Source organism: Microcebus murinus, chromosome 14, assembly GCF_040939455.1.
Source record: "Microcebus murinus isolate Inina chromosome 14, M.murinus_Inina_mat1.0, whole genome shotgun sequence".
In the NCBI taxonomy this organism is placed as follows: domain Eukaryota; kingdom Metazoa; phylum Chordata; class Mammalia; order Primates; family Cheirogaleidae; genus Microcebus; species Microcebus murinus.
This window is the reverse complement of record NC_134117.1, coordinates 26,102,205-26,118,007: the sequence shown is the minus strand read 5'-3', so window position 1 is coordinate 26,118,007 and position 15,803 is coordinate 26,102,205. Positions and strand designations below refer to the sequence as shown.

Below are 15,803 nucleotides of genomic sequence, written 5' to 3'. Positions count from 1 at the left end.
GAAAGTTGCTTATTGTATCATCTGGACAATAATTCAGTCTGAATGCAATAATAATAATAATAATAGTATTTGCTACTACCTGCTTATATTTTTTTCATTTAACCCTTACAGCAGTCCTTTGAGATGACTACTTTTGTTACCCCATTTTGCCAAAAAGGAAACTATGAGAGGAGTGTTAAAGTTTTAAAAAGTGTGTCCTCTGTTCTCAAAGACCTCCTCCATTGTCCAACTTTATTCTCCCACACATTTGTCTCCCCCTCACCAACAACCAGACACGAGACTCCAAAAAGGCTTCTTTCCAAATAGCACTCCTTCCCACTGACCAAGCCAACTATCATACTTAATTATATAGCAGAAACACTTTATGAGTACTTCCCACTTTATCACAAAGAATACATGTTTTTAGAGACAGGGTCTTACTCTGTCACTCATGATGCAGTGTAGTGGTACAACAGTCGCTCTCTGCAGCCTTGAATTTCTGGGCTAAAGGGATTCTCCTGCCTCACCCTCCCGAGTAACTATGGCTACAGGCACACGACACCACACTCAGCTAATTTTTTTAAAACTATTTTTAAAGACAGCATCCCACTATGTTTCCCAGGCTGGTCTTAAACTCCTGGGCTCAAGCAATCCTGCCTCAGCCTCCCCAAAGTGTTGAGATTACAGGCAGGAGCCACGGCACCCAGCCAATCACACACAATATTAAAAAGACATGTACTCATGGGTTGAGATTTAAATAAAATTATATTTTTACTGCTTTATCAAGGACATTCTTAAATGAAACTGGCATTTTAAAACAACTGAATGCATGGTGGTAATAACTACAAGCATAGTTTGGTGCTAGTGCCTTGATTCATACTAAGGTGCAGGCCATTTTACCCACCAGTGCTTTTGTACCATCAGTGCAAATGTCAACGTGATGAAAGAAGCAAATGACATCTTAGTATTATGAAAATGGCTTTGACCTCATAGACTTTCTGAAAAAGTTTCCATTATATTAATGGTTCCATGAGCCATACTTTGAGAGCTGTTGGTCTAGACTTAACTTCTCTATTTCCTCCTGTCCCATTCCCTTCTCAGCCCACTACAGTCTGGTTTCTGTTCCCAAAAGGCCATTATATTTTGCAAAGTCGTCAATGATATCCAAACTAAATCCAGTGACCATTGTTTATCATCTTCATTATTCACACCTCTGCAGCATTTCACCTTATAGATCACTTTTGCCTTGAAACTTTAAATTTTTTTTTTTTTTTTTTTTGAGACAGAGTCTCATTTTGTTGTCTAGGCTAGAGTGAGTGCCATGGCATCAGCCTAGCTCACAGCAACCTCAATCTCCTGGGCTCCAGCGATCCTCCTGCCTCAGCCTCCCGAGTAGCTGGAACTACAGGCATGCGCCACCATGCCCGGCTAATTTTTATATACATTTTTTTAGTTGGTTAATTAGTTTCTTTCTATTTTGAGTAGAGACGGGGTCTCACTCAGGCTAGATTCGAACTCCTGCAATCCTCGAGCAATCCGCCTGTCTCGGCCTCCCAGAGTGCTAGGATTATAGGCCTGTGCCACCATGCCTGGCCGAAACTCTAATTTTTAAAACATTTTTAATAGAGATGGGGTCTTGCTGTATTGCCCAGGCTAAACTCCTAGTCTCAAGCAATCCTCCCATCTTGGCTTCCCAAAGGGACAGGATTACAAGCATGAGCCACTGTGCCTGGCCTATTTGCAAATTTTGAAGTGTAAAACGTATCTCTCTCTTTTTTGTTTTTTTACAATTTAACTATATTGTGTATTAGGGCACAGACTTTACTTTTTATTTCTTCTGTAATCCTCAAAACAAATTTTAATTAAATGATTAATATCTTGCAGGTACATAATACTTTATAGTTTTCAAAGTATTTTCACAAATATCCTCTTAACATTGCCATAACATATTTTTCACTGAGTAGGAAAGCTAGGTTTCAACTCCATTTTGCAGAAGAAAGAAATAAAAAACAGGGATATTTGCCTGAGGTAACTTGGTCAGTACTCACAGGACTTCCCTTTAACTACTCCATACCTAAAACCCATTGCATCAAATTCTTTCCAACCTGTCTAATATTAAGCAGCACCCATTTTTTTTTCCATTTTATTGCTCCCTCTTCCTCTTCTTTGAATTCCTTTTTCTCTCTTCCTTTCCTTCTTTTCATTTCCCTTTTTCCCTGTCACTTTCCTCTTCTAATCCCTTAAATTCTAACAAACTTAAAGCTACTGTACCATAAACGTCTCAATGGCAATATGAAAACTGGAATTTATTCTGCAGCTTTTAAAAAATTTTTAATTTAAAATCCCTTGAATTTGTTATGCTAGTGATAGTTTCTTAAAATGCCTTCTAGTACTGTGACAGAAGTGTCTTACCTGAAGGTCTGTGCTTTAACTGTTTATATAGATCAATGGCACGCTGTTCCCTACAAAAGAGAAAACATGCTTCTATATCTGAAAGTAATTTAATGATTTCAATAATCTACAACTTGAAATGAACGATACTGACTATTTGAATAATGATCCCATTTTAAAGCAAGTAAATATTGCCAACGAGTATTTTATAGAGCATTTTATTAATAAGCAAGAACTATACAGGTTCTTAAAATGCAAAGTTTAATTACTTCATATCTGCCCTGAACTACCACAAGCACAACATCCTTGCACCAGGAAACACTTTAAACAGGTAAAAATTATGGCCTGTAATTAGAGAAAAAAATCTGGTTTCTAATCTAAAAACTTGGAAGTTAACCTCATTTAGGGCATTTAAAAAGCAATACCTTGGACCAGAAGTACGCTAAGTAGGGAAATAGTTGTAACTTAGATATACTTGGAAAATTCTTCTTCTTTTTTTTTATTTTTTTATTTATTTTTTATTTATTTATTTTTTTTGAGACAGAGTCTCACTTTGTTGCCCAGGCTAGAGTGAGTGCCGTGGCGTCACCCTGGCTCACAGCAACCTCAATCTCCAGGGCTCAACGATCCTTCTGCCTCAGCCTCCCCTCCCGAGTAGCTGGGACTACAGGCATGCGCCACCATGCCCGGCTAATTTTTTTTTTGTATATATATTTTTAGTTGGTCAATTAATTTCTTTCTATTTTTGGTAGAGACGGGGTCTTGCTCAGGCTGGTTTCGAACTCCTGACCTTGAGCAATCCGCCCGCCTCGGCCTCCCAAAGTGCTAGGATTACAGGCGTGAGCCACCGCGCCCGGCCTTTTTTTATTTTTTATGTTTATTTTTTGAGACAGAACTTCGCTCTGTTGCCCTGGCTAGAGTGCCATGGCGTCAGCCTGGCTCATAGCAACCTCAAACTCCTGGGCTCAAGCAATCCTTCTGCCTCAGCCTCCCAAGTAGCTGGGACTTGGCACATGCCACCATGCCTGGCTAATTTTTTCTATGTATTTTTAGTTGGCCAATTAACTTCTTTTTATTTTTAGTAGAGACAGGGTCTCACTCTTGCTCAGGCTGGTTTCGAACTCCTGACCTTGCGTGATCCACCTGCCTCAGCCTCCCAGTGTGTTAGGATTACAGGCGTGAGCAACCACGCCTGGCCAGAAAATTCTTCTTAACATGCACATGAAAAAGATAGCTTTTTAAAAAACTATAAAAAAGGTCAACACAAAGAGTTATTTCCAAAATTTCCTTTGACTTAGAAAAGGCTTCCATTTTAAATATAACGCCAATATACTTGGGGAAAGGAAAACTATAAAAAAGAACCGCACAGAGCTTTAATCTGCCAGATATAATAAGCAGGAAGAACAATCTGCTACAAAACACTAGAGACGTGAAGATCAACAACACAAGTACAGCCTTACAGAGATTCCATCAAATCTCCCTGACGTCTTCCATAGGGGCTCTTCTGTAGCTCCATGATTTCAGTGTGCAAGGACATAATCTGATCCTCCAGGTATCCAATGACACCAACCTAAAATATGATGAAAACACAAAGGGAACAACAGACTTGCCATAATACAATAGGAAACAAAACTCAGATCTTAAGGATAAAGAATGACTTGCTGCTGCAGTAGGAGAACTAAATAAGATGAAACACTGATTTTGTTAAAGCACTTTTATTCTTCAGATTCTGATATCTGTTCACATTAGAACATACCTATTCCTATGTTTCTCTCTTTTCTGTCCTAACAGTAAACTACTAGCATTTGCTTTTTTCTCTGGAGAAGCAAAAAAGGTACAGATGTCACTAACAAGACAGAAAAAATGGTCACCAAAACCAATGGTATTACTTGCATCTCAGCTCTATGATTTTCATTGCTTTATTTTGGAATGCCTTGAATAAGGACACTGAAAGATAAAGATGCTGAATTTCCCACTACAGGATTCCAGCAGCCCCAACCACATCCTCAAGATAAGTATTGGCATCAAGGAGAGCAACAATCTAGACCCATGGACAAATGCACAGGGTAAGGAAAAAAATCTGCCACCTAGAGAATGAGCTATACCTAGGGAGACCATGTAATTTATTGTCCAAACCAGCATAATTTTGAGAGTGAAATGGAGTATTATTGATAATTATGGAAAGACATCAGATATAAACTGGGAGTGTCCCAGGTAAACCAGGATGTGTAGTCATCTTCTCTTAAACTAATCATAAAAATAATAGCAATAACTGCCATTTATTATTGATTCTCATTTAATTTTCATAACCCTACTAAGAAAGGTACTGTCCCCATAATATGATATGGAAATTGAAGCTCAGTTAGGCTAAGTAATTGCCCAAAGCCCTTGTTTTTATCACTATACCTCCCTATACTTAAACAAAGCATCTACTAGAATTTTGTCTAAAATTCAGGAATGACATGAAAAATACTCTTTATATACCAAAATTAAAGATACTTTCTGAAGAAGACATCAAGAATTAATAAGCAAACAGAATGAGACCAGTGATTTTACCTCAGCATAGTGGATGGCCTTTTCTTCCATTTCTTTCCATGCTTTTAGCATTTTTTCTGAAGCTAAAAAAAAAGTTTAAAGTGGTTATCTCAGAAATACTCACAGCTTTAATTACTGGCTTACATATCACCTTGCTATATCAACATCAAAGATGTGTTATAGATTGAACTGTGTCCTCCATAAAGATATGTTGAAATCCTAACAATACATCAAAATATGACCTTATTTGGAAATAGGATCGTTATAATCAGCTAAATTAATACTTATACTGGAGTAGGGTAAGCCCTCAATCCACTATGACTAGTATGATTAGTGTCATTATAAGAAGAGAAGAGACATAGGATACAGACACACAAGGGGAGCAAGCTAAATGACAATGGAGACAGAGATTAAAGTGCTGCAGCTATAAGCCAAGGAACACCAAGGATTGCTGGCAAACCACAAGAAGCTAGGAAGAAGCAAGAACAGATTCTTCCTCACAGGTGTTGGAGGAAATGTGGCCCTATAACACTCTAGTTTTGGACTTTAGGCCTCCAGAACTGTGACATAATAAATTTCTGCTGTTTTAAGCCACCTAGTTTATGGTATTTTGTTATGGAAGCCCTAGGAAACTACTACAGATCGTTTTCTCTTTTAAAAACATTTAAGTGATACACAGGTATGATTTTTTTTCATAGGTATGATTTTTTTTTTAAAAAAATCAAATATTATAAAAGGATATGAAAAGAAAAGACTTCTCTTTACCCTTCACCTCAAGGAATCTTACTAGGATTACTTGTTAGACACATACCCTGTTCCTTCACAAGTGAGACCATCTATATACTCTTTTATTTTTTTCCACAACTTAAAACATTGCAGCCAATTATAGAACCAAGTGATCTTTTAACATTAGCACATATACATTTACCTCATTCATTTTCAACAATTATATAGTATGCCTTTGACAAGTGAAAGATATTTTAATGAAATAATTATCATGTTTTGTCCTTTACTAAAGTGCCTTTAATACACAAATATAAATAGAAAATCAATCATAGAACCAGTTCTGGAGAGTAAATTTTTTTTCAACTGGACACTATAGATCATTTATTCTGACATACACATATCTTGCTCAGAACAAATGTACCAAATAGTATTTGTTTCTCACAAAGGATTTGTTTTATAAAAGAAAAAAGAAATGCTGGTGGTGACCTCTTCAGTTTATTAAAAAAAATTTTTTTTTGAAACTCTCGCTCTGTTGCCTGGGCTAGAGTGTAGTGGCATCAGCCTAGCTCACAGCAACCTCAAACTCCGCGGCTCAAGTGATCCTCCTGCCTCAGCCTCCTGAGAAGCTGAGACTATAGATATGTGCCATCACGCCTGGGTAATTTTTTCTATTTTTAGTTGTCTGGCTAATTTCTTTCTATTTATAGTAGAGACAGGGTCTCCGCTCTTGCTCAGGCTGGTCTCGAACTCCTGAGCTCAAGCTAGGATTACAAATTATTCAAATTTTAACTCTACTCTTACATTCCTTAGTACCTCTGAAGGAGATAAGCTTGGAGTCAAATACTGAAAATTTGGAGACTGTGTACAAAAAAATAGTAGGACTTCACAGTAGGTAGTCTGGCAAAAATCATAACCTTGGAATTATCTGTGTTACTATTTATAGAAAGATAAGTAGTTGAAGACTCATTTGGGCTGCTATAACAAAATACCATAGACTGGGTAGTATATACACAACAGAAATTTATTTCTTGAACTCCTAGCCTCAAGTGAACCTCCCACCTCGGCCTTCCAAAGTGGTAGGATTGCTGGTGCGAGCCACCATGCCCAGGAAATGTATTTCTTACAGTTCTGGACACTGGGAAGTCCAAAATCAAGGTGCCGGTAGATTCAATGTGTGGTGAGGACCTTTTCTGGTTCATAGATGGCTGTCTTCTTACTGTGTCCTCACATGCAGAAGGGGTGGGGACTCTCACTCAGGCCTCTTTTATAAGGGTACTAATCTCAAACATGGAGGCTCCACCCTCATGACTTAATCACTCCAAAGGCCGCACCTCTTAATATCATCACCTTGGGGGTCAGGATTTTAATATATGAATTTTGGGGGGACAGAAACATTCAGTCCATAGCACTGGCTAAGAAGTCACCCCAATACAGATTTTGCATCTATTAAAAAAATGAGGTTTGAAATTCACAGATTCTTAAATCACTTCTGCATTTTTCTGGAGCTAAATAATTTTAGTTCAATTGTGAAACTAAGTTGCTCAACTAAGGGATTACAAAACACAGTGAACATTGAAAACAAACATGGTTTATAATAATTTAAATTGTCTTGTCTCTTGTTCTAATGTGAAGGTAAGTGAAACAACTCACTATGAGTTGAGAAGGCAAAATAGCAGATGGCTTCAAGAGACTAGACACTTTTTAAAAATACATTACCCAGACACTTACATATCCCGTAAGTCATCTGCTCACTATATCTCTCCAAGTCAAGCTGAATGCTTTTGTGAAAAAACTGCAATTTAGCTTTCAGTTGCTGTGATGCTGAGATCAAAGTGTTCTTCATTTTTGTCAAGTTAGCATTATATCTAAGAAGACTTAACCTAAACCATAGCAAAAAATAAATATATTATCAGCATTCAGAAACACCAGACAATAATTTCAAACTCTAAATTGCCATAAGCCCAAAGCTTCTTATACTAGTATTCAAGAACTACTACATCTCAAGCCATTACAATTGGATAGCTTCAGATCATTAGTAAGAATTCCACAAGTCTAATCAGAATATTACATTTCAAATTAGCCCAATATGTTAGCATTGCATGAAACACTGATTAGTGAAAACTGGGAAGAGTAATTCTTGAGTATATCATGCACATTAGATTGTGCTTATAAACAATGGAATCTGCTTACATTGCTGCTCTTTGTCCCTGAAAGAGCCTGCTGTAGTCTTCTTTTAGCCCAGACACATAGTGCACTGCTTCAGCCCATACTTTACGCAGCTGTATAATTGGAAGCTGTATTTTGCTGTCCTGTACTATATGCAAGAAGATGAGAAGAAGGAGAGGGGAGTTACTTTTGAGGAGTTTTGAGTATATTTATCATTCCTTGTGATCTCCTGTCCACACAAACAGTATTCCCATAGAAGCTAGAAAGTATGCCTGAAAGAACCACTTGTTACCATTTAATTTAGTTTGATATACATTTAGTGAGCACCTGTAATATATAAGCCCTGCTCCAGATACAAAGGGAAAAAAAATGAATGACATAATCACTACCCTCACAGAAGCTGAGACTCTTCCTATACCTATCTTTTCTACTTGAATTTCATCTTATACTTTAAGGTGGCAAGTATATTCTCTGCTATTCTTTTCTCATGAAAAGCTTCAGAGAAAGGTTAGGCAAAATTTGCTGCACTAGTAGCAAACTTAGAAAACACATTATCTGAAGCAAACTTTTCAAAAAATAAAGCTGTATATCTAGAAAAAGTTTTGCCTCCCTTAATAATTATTAGTAGCCACAATTAACCTTTCTTTTATTCTTTTTTTTTTTAAGAGTTGGGGTCATACTATGTGCTGGACTTGAACTCCTGGGCTCAAGTGATCCTCCCTCAGTCTCCCAAGTAGCTAGGACTACAAGTGTATGCCAGCTTTTCTTCTATTCTTACATACCTACACTTTCTCCTGGCTTCCTACAATGACCAAAACCAAAACAAACAAACAAAAAAACATATCAAACTTTTTTTTTTTTTTTTAGTCTTAGGGAGGGGAACCTGACTGCTTTCACCCCATCCCCTAAAATCATATACTTTAAAAAGTAAAGTCTGAAAGGGCCTAAAAGAAATGATAATGCAATAGCAACAAGCACACCTAATCCTCAGATCTTGATTTCTAATACTATTTTCCAACAGAAGGAACCAGGGTTCCTTGGAGAAATGGCTGATGCTAGGACTGAGGCAGGACATACATAAGATAAATCTAGAGCATATCTTGTAGTGCCAGAATGTAAGGAAGTGCTAAAAAAAACAACAAACAAAATAAAACAACTCATTCATGTGGGCTTGTAAAGGGATATAGGAGCCAATTAAAGAGCTCCTAATGGCCAAAGCTGGAACAATTTGCACAACAAAATAAACTAGTATTGGATTATAGTACAAAGTATAAAATAAATATCATGAGTTCATACTGACATAAATAAATGAACAAATTAATAAATGAGAAGAGACAAATCTCCATGCAGAGGAATTACAAATAAATTATGTGGATACTCTATCCTAAAGGAGGGGAACATAACTCCCCACTCCTTAAGTGTGGGTTATACATGATGACTTCTATCCAAAGAGTACAGTATGGAAAGGGTAGAAAAGATTAAACTTAATAGTGCAGAAACCTGACAAATACTATTTCAGCCAAGTGATCAAGGTTTAACACCAACCATCATAATTCATAAGGTATCCTTTATAGGTGATGAAAATATCACTTTACTTCTGTGATCTTTCAAAAACCCATAATCTCAATTATGAAAAAAAAAGAGATTTCAACAGAGGGGCATCCTACAAAATACTTGACCAGTACTCCTGAAAAGTGTCAGAGTCATCAAAAACAAGGAAAGTCTGATAAACTGCCACAGCAGAGCCTAAGAAGACATAACTCCTAAATGTAATGTGGTATCCTGAATGTGATCTTATAACAGAAAAAGGACATTAGGTAAAATCAGAGGAAATATGAATAAAGTATGGACTTTAGTTAGTAATAATATATTGGTTCATTAATTACAACAAATGTACTATACTAATGTAAGATGTTAACAATAGAGGTAACTATATATGTGAGGGACGAGCGGTTATACAGGAACTCTGTACTATCTACTCAATTTTTCTGTAAATCTAAAACTATTCTAAAAAAAGTAAAAAAATTAGTAAAAAAAAATTTAATAAAGGTCTGAGGAAAGGAAGATTGACTGGAAAGAAACATAAGAGAACTTTCTGAGGTGAAGGAAATGTTTTATATGATGACTACAGTATGGATTGTACAAGTATATACATTTGTCAAAAATCATCAAACTATATGATCTGTGCATTTCATTATATGTAAACTACACCTCAATTTAAAAGAAAAATTCAAGAGAAAACTAATAAAAAGGTAAGAGAGGACAGATTTTAGCCCTTATGGTCAATGTTATTCTTGATTTTACAATTTTGTGCTTTATTTTAGTTTGGGTAGAAATAAATTGATCAAACATTTCTTCAAAAGAAAATAATTTTTTTTTTTTTTTTTTTTTTGAGACAGAGTCTCGCTTTGTTGTCCAGGCTAGAGTGAGTGCCGTGGCGTCAGCCTAGCTCACAGCAACCTCAAACTCCTGGGCTCGAGTGATCCTCCTGCCTCAGCCTCCCGAGTAGCTGGGACTACAGGCATGCGCCACCATGCCCAGCTAATTTTATATATATATATCAGTTGGCCAATTAATTTCTTTCTATTTATAGTAGAGACGGGGTCTCGCTCTTGCTCAGGCTGGTTTTGAACTCCTGACCTTGAGCAATCCGCCCGCCTCGGCCTCCCAAGAGCTAGGATTACAGGCGTGAGCCACAGCGCCCGGCCTAAAAGAAAATAATTTTGACAGGATAAATTAAAACATTTGAACATAAAGCAGTATTTATAGGATAAAATGAAATAAATATTTGAACATGTTTAAATAATAAAGGGACAATTAAAAAGGAGGTTTAATTATGAGTGAAGTTTCATTCTCCTGTGAGAGGCCTATCCTTAGGAAATAAATCCTGTCTTAAATGAGGGACCTGGCGATGATTTAAAATCTACCTTTTCACCTTCCAAACTACATAAATCCATTTTTCACCATATATAGAAACTTCAAGTATGAGAGATACAGAACAGAAACACCAAAATACCATTTCTACTAATCATATTGAGAGTCAAAATTATATTATTTCAGGTTTAACACATTGACTGCCACACTAGAAAAAAAAAAATATTTTCCTTGGGGTCACGGTGTTTTACTACAAAAATAGAATAAAAACTTCGAAAACAAAATGATTCTTTCTAATTTAATGAAAAATTTGTTATTTTTTATTGTTTTCTGTGTGTGAGTTATATGCAACTTGAAAAATAGTTCACGCAACTCCCCAGGTAAAAAGACGTGAGTTCCATATGCTTCACAAGGCCCTGGGCTCAAAACTTGCATGAGTTAAACACAACTCACATGGCAGTTAATGTGTTAAAGCTTAGCCTCTAAATGAAATGTACTTACCAATATAATTTACACAATCAGATAAACTTCTGGAAGCAAATGGCCCTTCATATACAGTCTTACTTTTATCAAACAAATAAACCATATAGCTATCACAGCCTCTCTGAAAAAGAAACAAACAATTAACATTCTGCTCAAAGATACTTGAAAATCCTAGGCTCTCTACTTATGTACCAGACTTCCTACTTCAAAACACAAATGAACAAAGTCAATGTATATTAGCACACATCTTACAGATACAGAATACATACTTTTGTTAAGGAAAAAAACCCAAACTTTAGGAAGGGTGAAAGTGAAAAACAATCACCAAAATAAAAAAGGTATATATATATACACACACATACATACACACACACACACACAAAATGAAAATGCTATTTAGTAATCAAATGGAATTAAGTACTTATAAATGCTACAACATGGATGAACCTCAAAAATATGTCTAAGTGAAAGAAGTCAGACACAAGAGACTACTATATTATATAATTCCATTTATATGAAATGTTTAGAAAAGGCAGATCTATGGAGATAGAAAATAGATTCATGGTTGCCTTGGGCAGAATGGAGATTAACAGTTAATGAACATAAGGGATCTTACTGAGATGAAAATGTTTTTAAACTGATTTAGGGTGATAGCTGCACAATTTGGTAAATTTACTAAAGAAATTACTGAATTTTAAGACTTCAATATCCTCAGAAAAAAAAAAAAAAAAAGTGCAGGGCATGCAATTCCTCCACAGAAACAGATTTCTTATACTCTAGGTATATTAGAATTCTCTTACAACTCCATCTAGAACACACTGGGAAGCTGGTTTCCGAGGATCCAGAGAAATGCCTGTTTCTGAAAGCAGCTCTTGAGAAACAGTACTTATCCCAGTTTCACGCTCAATACGAGACTGCAGTGAATGAAGACTTTCATCAGGTGGTAACAAAAAAGAAATTATCTTTGCAGAAGTCATATTTAGGATATGTACTATCTGTATAAATAAGAAAAAAGATAAGTTTATTAATCACTTACTATGTAAAAGATTCAGTACAAGATACTAAAAGGGGATTATGAGCAAAACGCATTATTTCTACACTAAATAAGGTTCACTCATTCTTCAAAGTGAAATCTCCTGCTATAATTGTAAAATGACATTCTGAAAATGGAAGAAGTTTTACTTTTCCACTACAAGAGATGTTAGTTCCAAGAAAATTTCAAAGTTCTAGAGATGCACAAAATCGAGAAATAAAAATCCCAATTTTAAAAAAATAACATTTATTTTGAAAAACATTAACATACACCTAAAAGGAAACATTCCCATTTAAGAAGTGCCTAATAGATGCCAACCATGGAGTAAAGTGCTTTCACATAGCATCCTCATTAATTAGATCTTCTAATGTCCATTTTAACAGAGGGAGAAACCAGAGTTCTTTTTTTGTTTGAGACATTCTTGCTCTGTCACCTGGGCTAGAGTGCCGTGGTGTCAGCCTAGCTCAAAGCAACCTCCAATTCCTGGGCTCAAGTGATCCTCCTGTCTCACCCTCTCGAGCACCTGGGACTACAGGCACACACCACCACAACCGGCTAATAATTTTCTATTTTTAATAGAGATGGGGTCTTGCTCTTGCTCAGGCTGGCCTCAAACTCCTGATCTCAGGTGATCCTCCCCCCTCGGCCTCCCAGATTGCTAGGATTACAGGTATGAGCCACTGCGCCTGGCCCAGAGTTCTAAGTTAAATAATGTGTTAGGGATCACACAGCTGATAACTGTTAGAGCTTGGATCTGAACTTCTTTCTGTCTACTTCATGTTGCCTCAAGAAATAATCATCTGATAGAGAGCTGTCTCTCTTTAAACAGGAAAGAAGCATTGTTGTTCCCATTAAGGCCACCAAATCCCAGAGCAGTGACCTAAGGGCCCAAAGTTAGATAATAACAGTCTTATTACTCTCACCTAACGTCTCAGTAAAAGTAGCCTTATATAGACCACATGAGTGTGAGGCTGAGTCAGGTGGAGCTCTAGCCAGGTAACCAGATAGCCACAGCCACAAAATTGGAGGACAGTCTTTTAAACATACATGATTTCAAATTCTCTTCAGTCCACTGTTCTTAGATATGTCATACAAAATTTTTATTTTTTTTTTATTTTTCCTGAAGCCACGTGCAGAGTCATACAAAATTAATGCCTACGTTTCTCCATGCCTTACATTAGCTAATATATGCAAATGATTAAAATTATCTCTGATGGAAATCCTTACTACAAAGGTAAAGCATTAATCCAGGCCATTATTATTTCTTTTTTCCCCCTTAAAATATAAAGTTTAACGACCATTTTCAAGCACACAAAACTACAGATGACAGCATAAACTCCCTTCCTAACCCTGTGAATGCCTTCCCTAGTTTCAACCATTATTTACACATAGCCAATCTTGTTTCATCTATAGCCCCCCTCGTAACCTGATCCTCTGAAGTATTTCTTTTTGGTCTTTTAAACATTTTATTTTGTGACAATTTTTTTTTACATATAAAAATTGTGTATATTTAAGGTATACAACTTAATGGGGTTTTTTTTGTTGTTTTTTGTTTTGAGACAGAGTCTCATTCTGTTGCCTGGGCTGAAGTGCTGTGGCGTCAGCCTAGCTCACAGCAACTTCAAACTCCTGGGCTTAAAGCAACTTCAAACTCCTGCCTCACCCTCCTGAGTAGCTGGGACTACAGGCATGCGCCACCATGCCCAGCTAATTTTTTCTATATTTTTAGTAGTCCAGATAATTTCTTTCTATTTTTAGTAGAGACGGGGGTCTCACTCTTGCTCAGGCTGGTCTCGAACTCCTGACCTCGAGCGATCCTCCCGCCTTGACTTCCCAGAGTGGTAGGATTACAGGCATGAACCACCACACCCAGCCCAACTTAATGTTTTGATATACACTGTGAAATAATCACATTTCAGCTAATTAACACATCTATCACCTCTTCATAATTACTATTTTTATACCCCTTAAACATCACTATATTCTCCCCTTCTTCCCCAGCCCCTGGCAATCACCATCCCACTGTCTGCTTCTATAAGTTTGACTATTTTAGATTCCACATATAAATAAGATCTTGCGGTATTTCTCTGTCTTGCTTATTTCACTTAGCATAATGTCCTCCAGGTTTATCCTGGCAGGACATTATGCTGGCAAGATTTTCTTCTTTTTTTTTTTTAAGGCGGAATAATATCTCATTGTATATATACCACATTTCCCCCAACCATTCATCTATCAAAGGACATTTAGGTTGTTTCCATATCTTGGCCATTATGAATAACACTGCAGTGAACATGAGACTACAGATACCTCTTGGTAATCTTATTTTCAATTCCTTTGGATATATACCCAAAAATGGGATTGTTGGATCATACGATAGCTCTATTTTTAATTTTTTGAAAAACATCCATACTGTTTCCCATTATGGCTGTACTAATTTACATTCTCACTAATAGTGTATAAGGGATCCCTTTTCTCCATATCCTCACCAACATTTATCTTTTTATGGCAGCTGTTCTAACAGGTATAAGGTGATATCTCACTGTGGTTTTGATTTTCATTTCCCTGATAATTAGAGTTGTTGAGTACCTTTTTATATGTCTGTTGATCATCCAAATTTCTTCTTTTGAGAAGTGTCTATTTAGGTCCATTTTTAATTGAATTATTTATGTTTTTGGTATTAAGTTTTATGAGTTCCTTATAAATTTTGGATATTAACCTCTTATCGAGTATATGGTTTAGAAATATTTTTTTCCCATTTCATAGGTTGCATTTTCATTTTGTTTACTTCCTTTGCTGTGCAGAAACTTTTCAGTTTGAAGGGCCACTATTATTTCTACTTACATATCCTGACACAGATGCTCAAATAAGTGGTGTTACAGAAATACCAAACTGCTTTTTAACCTGAAACTGCTCTTTTTAATGTAAATTCCAAGTGTTTTAAAAAGATTACCAATATTGGCCAGGTGTGGTGGCTCATGCCTGTAATCCTAGCACTCTGGGAGGCCGAGGCAGGAGGATTGCTTGAGCTCAGGAGTTCGAGACCAGCCCGAGCAAGAGTGAGACCCCATCTCTACTAAAAATAGAAAGAAATTATCTGGACAACTAAAAATATATAGAAAAAATTAGCCAGGTATAGTGCCACATGCCTATAGTCCCAGCTACTCAGGAGGCTGAGGCAGGAGGATAGCTTGAGCCCAGGAGTTTGAGGTTGCTGTGAGCTAGGCTGATGCCACAGCACTCTAGCCTGGGCAACAGAGTGAGACTCTGTTCAAAAAAAAATTTAAAAAAAACATTACCAATATTTCTCTTAGCATATCATTAACAGACTATCTTTTAATATATAATAATCTTTTATATTTAAAAGAGGGGGGGGCTGGGCACAGTGGCTCACGCCTATAATCCTAGCGCTCTCGGAAGCTGAGGTGGGCGGATCTCTACTAAAAATAGAAGGAAATTAATTGACCAACTAAAAATATATAGAAAAAAAATTAGCCGGGCATGGTGGTGCATGCCTGTAGTCCCAGCTACTCGGGAGGCTAACGCAGTAGGAGCGCTTGAGCCCAGGAGTTTGAGGTTGCTGTGAGCTAGGCTGACGCCACGGCACTCTAGCCCAGGC

General features: G+C 36.8%; 1 protein-coding gene across 6 annotated transcripts in view; it reads right to left on the bottom strand.

The window, feature by feature from the left end:
* CHUK (component of inhibitor of nuclear factor kappa B kinase complex) overlaps positions 1-15,803 on the bottom strand; it is a 37,025-nt gene that overhangs the window by 6,011 nt on the left and 15,211 nt on the right. For all 6 annotated transcript variants that reach the window (XR_012922846.1, XM_076009854.1, XM_076009858.1 and 3 more), the window contains 7 exons: positions 11,955-12,149; positions 11,173-11,275; positions 7,822-7,945; positions 7,360-7,511; positions 4,927-4,988; positions 3,831-3,940; positions 2,392-2,441 (listed from right to left, as the gene is read on the bottom strand). Coding sequence is in view for 5 of the 6 variants with exons in the window: in XM_076009854.1 (XP_075865969.1) it covers positions 2,392-2,441; positions 3,831-3,940; positions 4,927-4,988; positions 7,360-7,511; positions 7,822-7,945; positions 11,173-11,275; positions 11,955-12,149 (796 nt within the window). In the remaining variant the exon portion in view is untranslated. The remainder of the gene's footprint in view (positions 1-2,391; positions 2,442-3,830; positions 3,941-4,926; positions 4,989-7,359; positions 7,512-7,821; positions 7,946-11,172; positions 11,276-11,954; positions 12,150-15,803) is intronic.